The sequence below is a fragment of the Urocampus carinirostris genome, chromosome 3 (assembly GCF_059441175.1).
Source record: "Urocampus carinirostris isolate Australia breed hairy pipefish chromosome 3, RoL_Ucar_1.0, whole genome shotgun sequence".
In the NCBI taxonomy this organism is placed as follows: Eukaryota; Metazoa; Chordata; class Actinopteri; order Syngnathiformes; family Syngnathidae; genus Urocampus; species Urocampus carinirostris.
This window is the reverse complement of record NC_142351.1, coordinates 31469250-31484366: the sequence shown is the minus strand read 5'-3', so window position 1 is coordinate 31484366 and position 15117 is coordinate 31469250. Positions and strand designations below refer to the sequence as shown.

The following is a 15117-nucleotide window of genomic DNA, read 5'->3' as shown; positions in this document are numbered from 1 at the left end:
TACTACAAAGCAACTGCAAGGATGGCGTCACTCGCTAGAGGTACAAAAACAGTTTTGGCTTAAATGGTTACCTGATTCCAAATGGTTACCTGGTCTGACAAGCACATGGTCTTCCCCTGATTTGCCAGCTCATTTTCCTTAACCAGATATAGCTTCACTTAGGCCAATGCTTATCTTCCGAAGAAAACTAAGGGAGGAATTAAAGTAATATTAGCATAGGCTGATTAATAGCCAAAAATACTGGCATCATCGGAATGACCTTAAGGGATATTATTCTTCCGAATGAACTTCCCCAGGCCCCAGTAACACGTGGGCACGCCAATCCCACCCCCGGCAGCAGCACCCGCCAGAGACCCGGCCCCAGGGCCCAGAGCAACCCCAGCAGGACAACCAGCCTCCCCCAGCTCAGCGATACGGCATTTGGCCAGCCAACCTCCCCAGCACCCCACTGGCCCCAGGCCCTTCTCACCAGACAATACAGTGTCATTTAATAGTCAGATATTACACATTGGTGCTTTAATCCAAAGAAAAGTTTACTGTGGTCAATAATTTCTAACAAGGTATTTTATAAGTTGCACTTCGACCTTATAACTAATGTCAAAATGTTGATCAAAGCAATACTAGGGAGCTGAAAGTTTTGGAGAAACACTAAGTTAAGAAAATCCAATTTTCATATTATTGACTACCTTAACCCAAAATCTCTCGTCTATTGTAAACCGAAGTGAAAAATGCTGAAACATATCCTGGATTGTTTTTGTGTTTTCTTCTTTATTTTTTATTTTCAAGTATGACGCATCAAACATCACATCACAAAATGAACAAATCGCCTGAAAGAAAAAAAGGGATGACAGGTTGAAAGGCTTATAAGTGTCAGGTACCAGGGACCTGAGATGGGAACCCAATTGCGTTAGTTTCTTAGATTTATTTGAAAAGAGATGTAAGCTGGCACCCACGATCCAGTGATCGTTGATTGTGGGGAGCAGGTTGCTCGTGACGCGGAAGTGGCACTTCTCTTAGCAGGAGCTGAAGGTTTGCAGCGACCGGACGGACGGCAGTCCCGTGACAGGTAGGCAGAATCAATACGTCTTGGCGGGCAGGTTGATGGCCAGGGCAGGAGAGTAGCTCGTAAACGCGGGGCAGAAACAGGTCAGAACCGAAGGCAGGAATCAAAACAGAGAGTAGTCTTTGGTACTTGCTAATTTGGCGAAACACATAGGAACACAGGAGTACGATCGGACGTCCTTGTCTGGATGCTTAAGAAGTGAACGTCAGCAAATCAGAGAGCGCGCTCCGGCGCACCAAACAATTGCCACAGGTGTCTTCACTTCGGCAATCATGACAATAAGAGACCAGTCCCCAAAATAACTTTGGACGCTTCTTCTACCATCCATCCATCCATTATCTTCACTGCTTATCCTCAGTAGGGTCGCGGGGGAGCTGCAGCCCATTCCAGCCATCCTCGGGCAGCGGGCAAGGGACAACCTGAACTGGTTTCCAGCCAGTCGCTGGGCACACAGACACAGACAATTCGCTCGCTCATTCACAACTAGGGACAATTTGAACCGGCCAATTAACCTGACATGAATTTTTTTGGAATGTGGGAGGAAACCGGAGTGCCCGGAGGAAACCCACGCAAGCACGGGCAGAACATTAAAACTCCACACAGGAGGTTCGATCTCACGACCTCAGAACTGTGCCGCACACCCGCTAACCAATGCGCCGCTGTGCTGCCCCTACTTCTACCAATTATACAAAAAAACTATCATATCTTACATCATTATAACAATCATTTATTAGTCCATGTAGAAATTATAGCATTGTTTGAATCACGATCTATGTTTTACAGTTTCTGAGGTTTAGTTTTTTCTCTTCCTTATGCTCTAACAACAATACAATTTGTAAAACATGAGACGAATTGACATTTTCTTGGGAATAGTTTAAAATGGGATTGGACGTAAACCGAGTCACGAGGGCCTGAAAAGACCAAGTGAGAGACTGGTTCCCTGCCCCTTGTTTCCATCACAGGCTTTTTTTTTCTAGCTCGATGACGTTGGCTTTGTTGTTTTGACCATATTATTGCTGGGAGCAGCGTCACAACTGTGTGAACCAACATTTGGGCCAGGGGTCGGATACCTTATTGAAACAAAGAGCCATAAAAGCAAAATATTTATAGATTTTTTTGGGGGGAGCAACACCATATATTTTTAGACAAAGTTCAACAAAACCGCCAAACCTACACTCCAGACAATGGTTAGTTCTTCAGCATATTTTATTATAGTGTGTGCCATTTGATGATTTGATAAAATCTGTCAGACAGGACGAAAGGAAGACTGAGATCACTTGCGCTCGTCTCTTGGTTTTAGTGTAAAACTGGAGTGTCATGCCAAATTTCGTTGTCACAATATGTTAACCCATTTTGTAACAATGACAATAAAGGTATATTCTATTCTATTCTATTCTATTCTATTCTATTCTATTGAAAGGAAGGAAATGACAAGGTGGGATTCTTCGATCCATTGGTCTGCGGATTGACGGAACTTGACAGGCAGGTGAAGGTTTGGCGGGAATGGTCGCGGACAGGCGTAATCGTAGTGTTGATGGCCGGGGCTGGAGAAGAAGGGCGTCGTAGTATTCGGAAAAGAGTTCAGGAGTCAGACGAGCAGGGCAGATTACAGAAACGGGTCGGCAACGGAGATCAATCAGAAGAAAACAGGGAGCAGGCAAAGAGTCAGAGGTACGGGCTCACTGAACAACAGAGGCGTGTTCAGGAGAGTGAGTGATTGCTATCGCGAGCTATCGCTAGCTTCTGAACGGCCAGTGATTATTGAGCGCTCGCGTGCCCGAGTAATCACGGGAGAAAGACCGCTTACTTTGATTTCCAACATGGCGTCGACAGTGCAGAAGATGGAGGATCTCACCCTGACGAGTGCTGTTGGCGATGTAATATATCGTCTTACATTGCCTGGTAATGTTTGTGAACAATGCAAGACAGGTATGACCCTTCCACTGCGTTTAGGATAACCTTAACTGTGTCAATATGCGAACTGTCGCTCATATCAGCCAACTCGCTCAAAGCAAGCTGTAGAACGAAATCCATTGTACTGTCGTCGGCCATTTTGGATCAGTAAGGCATCACAGTGAGCGATTACAAAACGTTCAGCAGTGCGTGGCAAGCGATTATCAAGAGACTACATGTCTGATCACTCTCCTGAACACGCCTCTGGTAGCATGAGTACAATCTGACAAAGTGTTACCGGAAGCTGGGGATTTAAATGTACAGGGTGCACCAATCAGCAGTCCTGGCTGTTGGCGCCAAAAACCTGAGCACAGGTGTTCCCAATACATGTGATTGTGACAAAAATCTATATAATATTAATAATAACAGAGCCTATGTCTCAGATCATTTTAAATGCACCACTTAAAATTAATCTCCTTCCGGGCAACTTAGTGTTGGGACTCATTTTGTCCTAAAATTGTTTTCAAAATAATGTGCGAGCAAAGTTATTTTGTAAAAATGTCACTAAATATTGCAAACGAGGATCCAGACGTATTTTCTATCCATCCTGTTGCATTTGGGTTTTGTATGAACAGCGCTAGCCAAGGACCAGTTGGAGACTGTGTCTTCAGGGGAGGTCAGTTCCACTGCGCTCAGCGGACCCACCAATTTTGTGCTTTTTTTTTTTTTATGAATAGGTCAAATTACACTTGACAAAACGCCCATTTCTTAGTCCAAGCACTTGCCCCCAAAATGTCTGCATGTCACTGACTAGCGACAACTGAATTATTGTTATGCGAATTAAAAAATCTCAAATCCAAGCAAAATTCACCGTATTGAATCTAAAAGAAGTTATTATCAAAACAGCAATATTGCGTTATCACTCACAAACGATTGAGCTGTGATTCACATTTGGATAAAACTGACAGTCGTTCCGAGAACGACAGTCGAAATATTGCAGTGTGGCCTCGTCGATTTTTACTGCTCATTAACAGACCATCTTTGCGGGGAGGTTATTTGATCCAGTCTATCATGCTTGGCAATCTTCTGCCAAGCGTCTCATTGTCACCCGGCGATAAAACCCAACGAGACGAGGCGTTGAAACTTTAATGGCGCCCGCGAGGAAGCCAAATGATGGCGCGCTATTCTATGATCTTCTGTCAGACGTGCAGCAGATTCCTCAGCTCGGCTGCGGTGTGTCACAACGACACTTTGAAACGCTATGCAAAAAGCTAAGGGAGTCGACACGAACAGAGCAAGTAGCTAAGACCTAGCGAGTCGAGCGGACGATAGCATTTTCAAGCCGGCGTGACCAACATCTGTATAGCGGCCAGACGTTTTATTTTTCTTGTTAGTACCAATTAGGCGATAACACACTGGCCAAGCGCAGATTTACTTTTATACAGCCTTGGTGAAGGGTGAAATGTGAATAAAATGTCCCCCACTGAGGTTGATTATTCTGTGATTGCTTTTGTAATGATCACAAACTACTGCTTTTTATGTGAAGGTGGCAGCAGGGGGTTGAAATCCCATGTGTTTGAAAGTGTAATGAAATCCTGTTGCGGAATAAACATGTTCCCTTAGGAGCTCTGACGAGCTTTGGGAGAGCGTTATAAAATTGGTCTGACAACAGGGCAATGTATATCTTGTAAACCCTCACTAATTTTGATGTACAATAAAATTGTATTGGGAGGGACCAAATATAAGACACAAATATTCAAAATAAAAATAACCACCTAATTTAATCTATAGCAAAGCCTCTGATTCATTTATCGTTTTATTTATGATTGAATTTACTAGTGGGCTCACTACCTGTGGGAGGGGCCAAAGGGGTCGGGTTTTGTAGAGAGCCGGGTAGCAACCAAAGGAGGGGTCCTTCGCGCACTGATCCCGGCTACAGAACCTGGCTTTTGGGACACGGATTGTCACCTCTCTGGCAGGGAAAGAGCCCAAGCTGGTGTTTGAGGTTGAGAAGTTTCGACTGGATATAGTCGGACTCACCTCCGCACACAGCTTGGGCTGTGGTACCGGACCTCTCGAAAAGGGTTGGACTCTTTTCCACTCTGGAGTTCCCCATGGCGAGAGGCGCAGAGCTGGTGTGGGCATATTAGTTGCCCCACGGCTTAGCTCTTGTACGTTGGGTTTCACCCCAGGAGATGAGAAGGTAGCCATCTTCTGCCATAGGGTGGGGATACGGGTCCCTACTGTTGTATGTGCTTATGCACCAAACAGCAGTTCAGAGTACCAACCCGCTTATTGGTCTGTTGTGGTTAAAAAAGAGGTGAGCTGAAAAGTAAAGCTCTCGATTTACTGGCCGATCTATGTTTCTACACTAACCTGTGGTCATGAACTGTGGGCCATGACTAAAGTAGAGCTGCTACTCCTCTGCATTGAGAGGAGCCAGTTGAGGTCGCTGGAGAATCTGATGAGGAAGCATCCTGGACGCCTCCCTTGGGAGGTGTTCCGAGTATGTCCCACTGGCAGGAGGCCCCAGGGACGACCCAGGACTCGCTGGAGAGACTGTGTCTCCAGGCTGGCCTGGGAACGTCTTGGAACCCTGCCAGATGAACTGGATGAAGTGGCTGGGGATAGGGAGTTCTGGGCTTCCCTGCAGAGGCTGCTGCCCCTGTGGATGGTATATATTATTTCGTATTTGGTATTTTTTTTTCTTTATAATAAGGATGCTCTTTTTAAATAGTGCTGCTGTCTAGTAGGAAAAACACATCTTCAAAATTAATTTTTGTTTGTCCGTCATCTAAATTTTCCCTGAAGTGTTATTAAAAAGTAATTTTGTTTCAAAATCTGTCAATATTAATTGTATCACCGCTTTCATGTAAAAAAATAATCTCCCAAATTGTTTTTCTCACTGCTTGTAACACTAGCTCCCTGCGCCTACTGTGCTCGGCAGCGGCCAGTGCCATTGGACCCAGCAAATCGGGTGCATGGCAAGGGGCGGGGTCGGCCCAAATGATCTCTCATCATCTTAAAGTCCTTACAAATAAAATGTGAAATTTTGGGTTTGCGTCGGGTTCCCTCCAGCAAATCAAGCCAGTTGACAGGGTCGCGCTGGGTAAGGATTTAAAACTGGCTGGTCCGGGTCAAGTCGGGCTCGATTTTTTTAGGCCCGTTCTCACTTTGGGCTGGGGCACGGTGTCAACGCCAAAATCAACAACGCAGATGCCGCAACGTGTGTGCCGGGTTTAAGCAGGTAATCAACTATATTGCGTCCTTTTTGTCAGAATTTTCTGGCAATAGCTCCCAAATACGATATATGATTACACAAATATCGTATTTTCCTGACTACAAGTCACTCAAGTTTAGAAATTGCATCAGCCAAAAAAATGTATAATTAAGAGAAAAGAAACACAGATGAGCTACACCTGGAGTATGAGTCGCGTTGTTGAGGGATATTTATTTGATAAAATCTAATGCCAAAAACATGCATGTCATCTTGAAAGGCAACTTAAAATTAAAATAAAATACAGAACAACAGGCTGAATAGGTGTATGGTATAATAATGTTGCATGACTGACATGCCTGGTAATGTCAGTAACAACGTTATTCGGATAACTCCAGCATTAAGAACATGCTAACAGGTTTACCAAGCCATCAGTTTAACTCCTCCATCCATCTGTTCTCCTCATTGCCTATCCTCAGTAGGGTCACGGGGGAGCTGGAGCCCATCCCAGCTATCAGTGGACAGGGGACATACTGAACTGGTTGCCAGTCAGTCGCAGGGCACACAGAGACAGATAACTCACTCGCTCATTGACACCTAGGGACAAACTGGACCAGCCAATTAACCTGACATGCATGTTTTTGGAATGTGGGAGGAAACCGGAGTGCCCGAAGGAAACCCACGCAAGCACAGGGAGTACATGCAAACCCTGCACAGGAAGGCTGGAAGCTGGATTTGAACCCATGACTGTGCCGCAGACGTGCTAAACACTGCGCCGCCGTTCAGTTTAACTCCAAATGACTAAATCCAATGAAATCTTGACTGTGTCACTTTTAAACAATTTATCCAACTCTGGGAGGTTGACGAAATGCCTCTTTCCGCTTCTAAGTTGCTTCAAAAGACTCAGTGTCACCTCGACTTTTTGCCCGTCCCTTTCTCGCTGACTCCAAACTTTCTTTCACCTGCTCAATTACCGTTTTCAACTGCTTATTACACAATTTGCAGCTTGTAATCTGCGAAATATGATTTTGTTTCCGGTGACATTTTTGTTCAGCCCCTTCTCAGTTGTTTTTACAAATTACCAGCAATGTTGAAATTATCAACGCAGGCCTAGAGAGCCCATTTTGCAGTTTATTGTGAACAAATAACATGTAAATTGGTATAATTTGTTGTTGATAATTTCACACGTAAGGTTTAGTGGGTGGGCAGCACGGAAGACAAGTGGTTAGCGCCTACGCGGCACAGTTGTGAGGTAATTGGTTCAAATCCAGCTACCAGCCTTCCTGTTTGGAGTTTGCATCTTCTCCCCGTGCTTGCGTGGCTTTCCTCTCACAATCCAAAAACATGCAGTTCAGGGTAATTGGCCAGTCCAAGTTGTCCTTAGCTGTGAACGAGCGAGTGAGTTGTATGTCTCTGTGTGCCCTGCGACTGGCTGGCAACCAGTTCAGGGTGTCCCCTGCCCACTGCTTGAAGCCGGCTGTGATGGGCTCTAACACTCCCGCGACCCTCCTGAGGATACAGATAATGGATGGATGGATAGATGGTTTAGTGGGAAAATAAGATGTAAAACGATCTAATATTGTGTTAATAATTTCACACATAAATCCTCCCGGCCAAACTATTAAATAAAACTGCAACCTTTTGTCCGGGAAAATACGGTAACAGGATGCATTTGGATTGGACCCAAGTCCAGACTACTGAAGGCAGTTAATGCTTAATCATTGTGGGCCTGGCCGCGATGCAGGCTGACTTGCCATGCCAAAACGTGTCTTGAGGCACTCGCCACTTGTGCCTCGTCACCATCGTTAATCAGAACGCTCCGTCAGCACTAAGCTCGGACGTTCTCGACCTCGTCCTGTCACATGCTTTCACTCTCAAACCGGACGGTCCTGACAGGTCCAGGGCGCAGCCCCCCAAAAACGATATCCATAACGTTTGCCGTGTTTTGAGGAAAACCCCGCCTGCAGATATCGATTTGAACTTTTAAGGCGGATATTGAATTCGAATCTCCACTTTCTGGTTTGACAAACGCTTTCCTTAAGAAGTCTGATAAAGCTTGTTCGTTGCTTCATGTCAGTGCTGACAAATATTGACACTGAACGCTAATCTGTTTGTTTTGCGACTCGGGAGTCTTTAATGCCGATCGGCTTTCCGTCCCTTCAGCTCAATTTATTTGAGGTCGGCACGTCAGCGGGGTCAGATGAGAACCTGCCCACAGAAGTTCATCTGCATTTCTGTCAGCGGAGATGAATGTTCCAATTACCTTCTGACATTTGATTCCGTCTTCATATTTTTCTCTGTGGGCCCGAGCGGAGGAAATAATTCTGATGAATGACCTCCTAAATAACTTCTCTACGTGCTTTATTTTCTTGTAACGAAAGTACGATGATTATTCTGTTCATCTTAAGTAAACATTTTGTCACCTTTACATATGAGCACCTCAAGATACGAGATGTCTTTCGAGCAAAAATCTTGCCCGACATAGGAGAAAAATTTAAGTTCTGAAAAATTCCAGATGCTTCCACTTGAGAATGCTCACCGCCAGCATCAGCTCGTCCCAATTAGCGTGTACGTTTCCCACCATGAGGACCTGATCCCGCGCACTTATGTAAGAAATCATACGGGGTGGCGAGACCTTTTCAATTTATGTTATCTAACTTATGTTTATGTTCAATTACTATTTGACTATGTTTTCAGTAATCAGGAAGCTGAGTTTTATAGCTCTTCAGGGTTATCTTAGAGCTTTTGGGAGGCCGGGAACAGATTAATTGTTTTTCAGTAATTTAGAATTGCGAATAATCGCTCGAGATACAAGACATTCTAGATACCAGCACAATCTGGGAATTCATTCATCTTGTGTGGAGAAATATCACAGTATTTTAACTTTACTTATTGAGAAATAGAATTAAAAATTTAATTTATTCATTATCTTGATATTTTAAAATTGTAAACTTGTTTTCCTAGTAAAACAAGTAATTCAATAGTTTTACTTGTTTTAAGTATTTTTAAATTTTCCGTTATGTTTAAATAGTTTTTCCTAGTAAAATAGGTTTTATAATATCATAACATTTTATCATGTTTTTCTGGTATAATGTTGATCTTCTCGTGCTTGAGTGGGTTTCCTCCGGGCAATCCAGTTTCCTCCCACATTCCAAAAACAGGCATGTCAGGTTAATTGGCTGGTCCAAATTGTCCCTAGGCGTGAATGAGTGAGTGAGTCTTCTGTCTTCGTGTGCCCTACGACTGGCTGGCAATCAGTTCAGGGTGTCCCCTGCCCACTGCCCGAAGATAGCTGGGATGGGCTCCAGCACACCCGCGACCCTAGTGAGGATAAGCGGTGGATGGATGGATCTTCTTAAGTATTATTTTAATAAAAATATTTTTAACAAGATATTTAAAAAGAAAAAAGAATTGTTTCTTTTTTTTCTGTTTTTTTTAAAGTTTGTTTTGTCCAGTAAAATAGGTTTTATAGTAGTTTGCTAATTTTAGGAACACGTTATTTTTAATTTGAACTATTTAAACCTGTTATTTTAGAAAGATAAAAATTGAAAAACATGATTTCTAGCTTTGTTCTTAAATATCTATGAGTCAAAACCAATCCTAACATTATAGATATCATTATTCAAAATAAAATAGCAGACGTGTTGTAACATCCTCAGGCAATAGTCAGGTAACAAAACAACTTTTTAGTTATTTATATGATTCTTTTGAGTTACATTAAAAAAACAGATGCTCAAACAAAATTTCATGGATGAGTAAGCCTAACAATGTAACCAAGAGAAAAAAACTTGTATTATTGTTTTTAGTGTATTTTACAGCTGATTTAAGACACGAGTCACCACCGACCTGCTAACACGGGGCGTGTTACTTGACATCCATCACAAGATTCCTCTTTTTTTCTCCTCAGAGATGGACACGCTGCGTGTGGTTCTGTATTTGCTCATCTTCCTCCTGAGCGTTTTCGGCAACCTTCTGATCATCGTGGTGCTGATTCTCAACAAGCGCATGAGGACGGTCACAAACTCTTTCCTGCTCTCGCTTGCCATCAGTGACCTGATGATGGCCATCTTCTGCATGCCCTTCACGCTCATCCCCAACATCCTGGAGGACTTCATCTTCGGGGCCGCCATGTGCAAGACTGTCGCCTACTTCATGGGTAAGAAGGCTTACGATTGGAGGCCCGACAAAAGCGGCGTGGCAGAAGTGCGTGCTTTCAATTTGGCGAAAAGAAAAAGCTAGTCGTGCTGCGCCATCCACCAGCTTCTTGCTAAAATTCAGCTGTAATGAGTAGGATCGAGGATTACACGCAGCAGACTAGGTCAGTGGTCTGCAACCACCTTGCTGCGGAGAGGTATCCGGGCCGTGGTCGTTTGGTACTGTTGGAATGGAAAAAAAACTATTTCTCGCTAGTACCGTATGTATTTGCATATACAGAGCTCCCTCAGTTTGCGCGGTTAATGGGGACCAGTACCAACTGCAAAAATGGAAAATCCACTAAGTAGCGTTGCCATTCCATAAAAGAGAGTGGCTGGCTAAATGCTCGCTAGCATTGGGTGTCAAGTCTCCATAATGATTAAAAATACAAGAGTCCTGAATGTAGTAGTTTTCCATCCGTTTCCTAGGTAATGTATACAGGCTCCGCAAAGGTAGCTTATGATTGTTGTTAGCTTGGCTCTAGCAGTAGGCCGGACCTGCAGTACTGCTAGATCCTTTTCCTTGACGCTGCCACAGTAGCTTCTCAAACCCGAAAATAATCCACAGAGCAACTGCTAGTGATCACCATTTCTTTGCGCTCTTCTAACTTTCTCAGAAGTCCGATTTAATTGATTTGATCGATGAATTTGCTAAGAGCTATCTGGCAGTATGCTCCACAGTTTGTTTTGGGTGGACACATTGACTGCGTCCGTCACCCCGGCTTTTTGATTGACAGCATACACAAGCCATAACAGAGAGTCAAACCCACACAACACAGAGAGCCCTCCCTAATCTGCCCCAGCTGTCTGCTGTCTATCAGCACACAATGCACGATATGTCAATGAGGACATTTATTCAATTCAAAATCCGCGAAGCAGTGAACCAGCGATAACCAATCCGCAAACTAGCAAGGGTGTGCACGCATTTATTTTTCACTCAATAACGATTTAAAGTTGGGTGTGCTTTACAATTAGGTGTTATGGTAGTAAATCACAGTAATCAAGTAGTGTTGGATCAGTCAACTAATTTTGTTGAACTAATTTGCTCAGCATTGGATGCAATGTGAATCGGACCCGGATCTTTTTTTTGGCTTTTTTTTTTTGGTTTGAACAAATTTATTGACACTAAAAACAGAAAACAATCATGACAATCTCAACAGCAATTAAGCACATTCACAATATTATATTCCAATATTACGGACCCGGATCGCTTCAGTGACAACACTGAATTTTAACCACTAGGCAACTTGGTTGAAGATGACAAAGGAACATTTTATCTCATCATTACACAATTTTTACTCACGGTGCCACATTGTACAATGTTAAAATTGAGCATTATGGGAAAGAGTTCAGACAAAACAATGATGTAAAGAATCTGTGATTTTGGCTTATTATTAATATTTCCATTATTTTTATTGTTGTTATTGTTATTATTACTCTTGCATTATTGGGCTGGGCCGCGATATTATCGTCAGACATTAAACCGGTCCATGGTACAGAAAAGATTGCCTACCTCTGGACTATGTGATGCAAATGCCAGACCTAGTTCAGATATTGCACGCAAAAAAAGGAAATGAGTCAAATTCAAATCTATGTTTCACAGGGCACAAAAGCATGTGTCACTCTCAAGGACAGCCTCACTTGCCTGAGTGCCTAGTTTGTGTTAACCAGTAATTCTGGACCCCTCCTCTTCTTAAATGCAGTTTGGGTTTGGATTCTATTAAAACTAGAAATTAATTCAAATGATCCACGTGCCCTCGTATATAGTGTCATTGTAAGTTATATTACATTAATAAGGTGAACGTCCATTTTGAAATTAAATAATCAGTCTCTTTCCCAGCCAAGAATATTCAATAATCCATTGTTTTTTGCGGAGGTTGTGTCCCACAATACTTCTAATGTGGAAACATTTATTTATTTATTAGATATCAGTAAAATATCTCATCTCATCTCATTGGCTGCACCGCTTATCCTCAGTAGGGTCGCGGGGGGTGCTGGAGCCCATCCCAGCAATCATCGGGCAGTGGGCAGGGGACACCCTGAACTGGTTGCCAGCCAATCGCAAGGCACACAGGGACAGACAACTCGCTCGCTCATTCACACCTAGGGACAATTTGGACCGGCCAATCCACCTGAAATACATGTCTTTGGAATGTGGGAGGAAACCAGAGTGCCCGGAGGAAACCCACGCAAGCACGGGGAAAACATACAAACTCCGCACAGGAAGTCCGGTAGCTGGATTTGAACCCACACAGGAGGTTCCCGAGACCTTAGAACTGTGCCGCACACGCGCTAATCACTGCTCCGCCGTGCTGTCCTCAGTAAAATATAATATATACAAATAAAACCAAGAAATAATTAAGTTGAATGAATGCTCTTTATTGTCATTATACAACAGTAAAACAAAATTGGAGGGCTTCCCCTTTCAGAGTAAGATAGTGATGTAGCTGCATACTAGCATCGGGTATCCTCGGGTTTAGCCAGGTGTCTGTGATGGTTAAAATACAAACGTCATGAGTGTAAAGGTTTCCCACGAGTTGAAGCTCCAGGTCATCTGTTTTACTAGAAATGGATCTAGCCTGGGTGAGATACAGGCTTTTCTTAGCGCTTTTTTGACTTTCCTAACGGTCTGATTGAATTGATGAATTTACTTGAGTGAAGCGATATGTAAAATAATTGATGTAGCTGCTTTCCTCTGTTTGTTTTGGGTGGACCCTTTGACTTGTGCGCCCGCCCAGCTGTTTGACTGACGGCATACATCAGCCTATCATGCATATAGAAAGACACGTTCACCCAACACCCAAGCACAAAGCCCTCAGCAACCTACCCATGTGATAGCATTTGCTGTGTGTTGTCTGCTGCAGAACTGCAAAGTATCAAAATCACCAAAAGTAGACCGTGATACTGGGAGAATTTACTGTATAGTAGTTTGATTTATCTGTTGTAATCTATCACGTTTTCAAGACTATGACTCTCTCCGGAGTATAAGTTGCATTAAAATTAAAATGGTTAAAACGACAGTGTGTATTATTTGATCACCAGATGTCTCTGTATTGTGTCATGCAAGTGAAAACAAATGTGAAAAAGGGCAAGGATAAATACAAACTACAGAGACTGAAAGTGACCAAACTGCAGATTTTTTTGGTCATTTTTTTGTCATTTTTTGTCAGGATTTTTGTGAGGTTTTCGTTTTCCGGGTACCTGTAGCAACAAGTTGGCGGACAATTATTTTATCTTATGTAAATCAAATACAAATTCCTTGAATATCAAGTATTTTTTTAATCACATTTTTATGACAGGTCATGCATTTTTGTTAATGTTTGAATCAATCTTGCTTTTTTTAACTGTGTGAAGATTTTATAGTTGTAGGCACTAAGAACTAACCATCCATTTAAGGTACAATGGGGGGAAAATATTATAAAACTATATTGGTAATTTTAAGTAATAATGTATTTTTTTAATTTTACATTATTTGTATCTTGTTTTTCTTGTAAAATTTTAAAAATGATAATTTTGAAAAGCACACATATATTTATGCATAATATGCTATTTTAAATTCGTTTTTCTAGTATAGTAATAGTAATTTTAAGTATCATTTTTTATTAAAGTTACTAAATTTTCAACTCCTTTTTTTTCTAGTCAAAATTTGTAGTACATAAAAGAGGTATTGGTATGATGTCCTCTTTACTGTATTTTAATTTGCTATTGCAGTAACTTAACAAAAATAATACTACAAAGAGAAAAATATCTTAAGGCATGTGACAGATAAATGAAATCGTTCTAAAGACTATTTGTCTTGATTATTTGAAAAATAAAACATATTGAAATAAGAAAATGATGAAGATATGTAATCCACCATGACTGATTCAATGTAGCACTAGATTTTTAAGATAATATGTCATTGTTTGATTTTGGAGGAAAAGTAACATATGGTGTCCATGCTTCAGAGCAGGGGTGTCAAACTCATTTTAACTCGGAGCCACAAGATAGAACAAACATTCTGTCGGGGGCCGGACTAGTAGATTAAAGAGAAAGAAAAAGAGAGATAAAGAAATAAGAGAAAGAGGGAGGGAAACGGAGAGAGGGTGGGACAAAGAAAGAGAGAGAGGGAGAGAGCGTGAGAAACAAAAGTTAAAAAGTCGTGAGAGAGGGGGAAAAGGAAGGGAGTGGAAGAAAGAAATCCAAAGAGAGATAGAAAGACAGAAGGAGAGAAAAGAGAAAAGAAAGCACGAAGGGTAGGAAGAGAGAAAGAGACAAAGAGCAACAAAGGAAGAGAAAAAGAGAGACACAGAGAGTGAAAGAGACGGAGACAGAGAGTGGGAGAAAAGGGGTGGAAAAGAGGGAGAGAGAGAGAGAGAGAGAGAGAGAGAGAGAGAGAGAGAGAGAGAGAGAGAGAGAGAGAGAGAGAGAAAAAAAGAAATACAAGTACAGTGTCTTTGTTCGAGGCACCTTTCTTTGGCAATATCAAGTTGACATATATCAACCTGCAGCTTGTTTTTCTCTTGCGCTTCTCTGAGTGTTGTCTCGCGGGCCAGATTTAATCCCTTAGCGGACCTGATTTGGCCCGCGGGCCGCCTGTTGAACACCTGTTGCTCAGAGGGTAGAGCAGATTGTTTGTTATCCCGAGGGTTGCTGGTTTAATTCCAACCTGAGTTTCTGTGTCCTTGGGGCTGTCACACATTTTATCTAACTGGTGAATAAAAAGTGCACTGGTGAATAACACTGGCCGACAATATTTTTACTTTTTAATG

The 15117-nt window shown here is 42.4% G+C and overlaps 1 protein-coding gene across 2 annotated transcripts in view; it reads left to right on the top strand.

Annotated features, from left to right (window-relative positions):
* Positions 1–15117, top strand: part of LOC148369444 (cholecystokinin receptor-like) — a 47430-nt gene that overhangs the window by 8944 nt on the left and 23369 nt on the right. For both annotated transcript variants that reach the window (XR_015849878.1, XM_088329947.1), the window contains exon 2: positions 10081–10329. Coding sequence is in view for 1 of the 2 variants with exons in the window: in XM_088329947.1 (XP_088186073.1) it covers positions 10081–10329 (249 nt within the window). In the remaining variant the exon portion in view is untranslated. The remainder of the gene's footprint in view (positions 1–10080; positions 10330–15117) is intronic.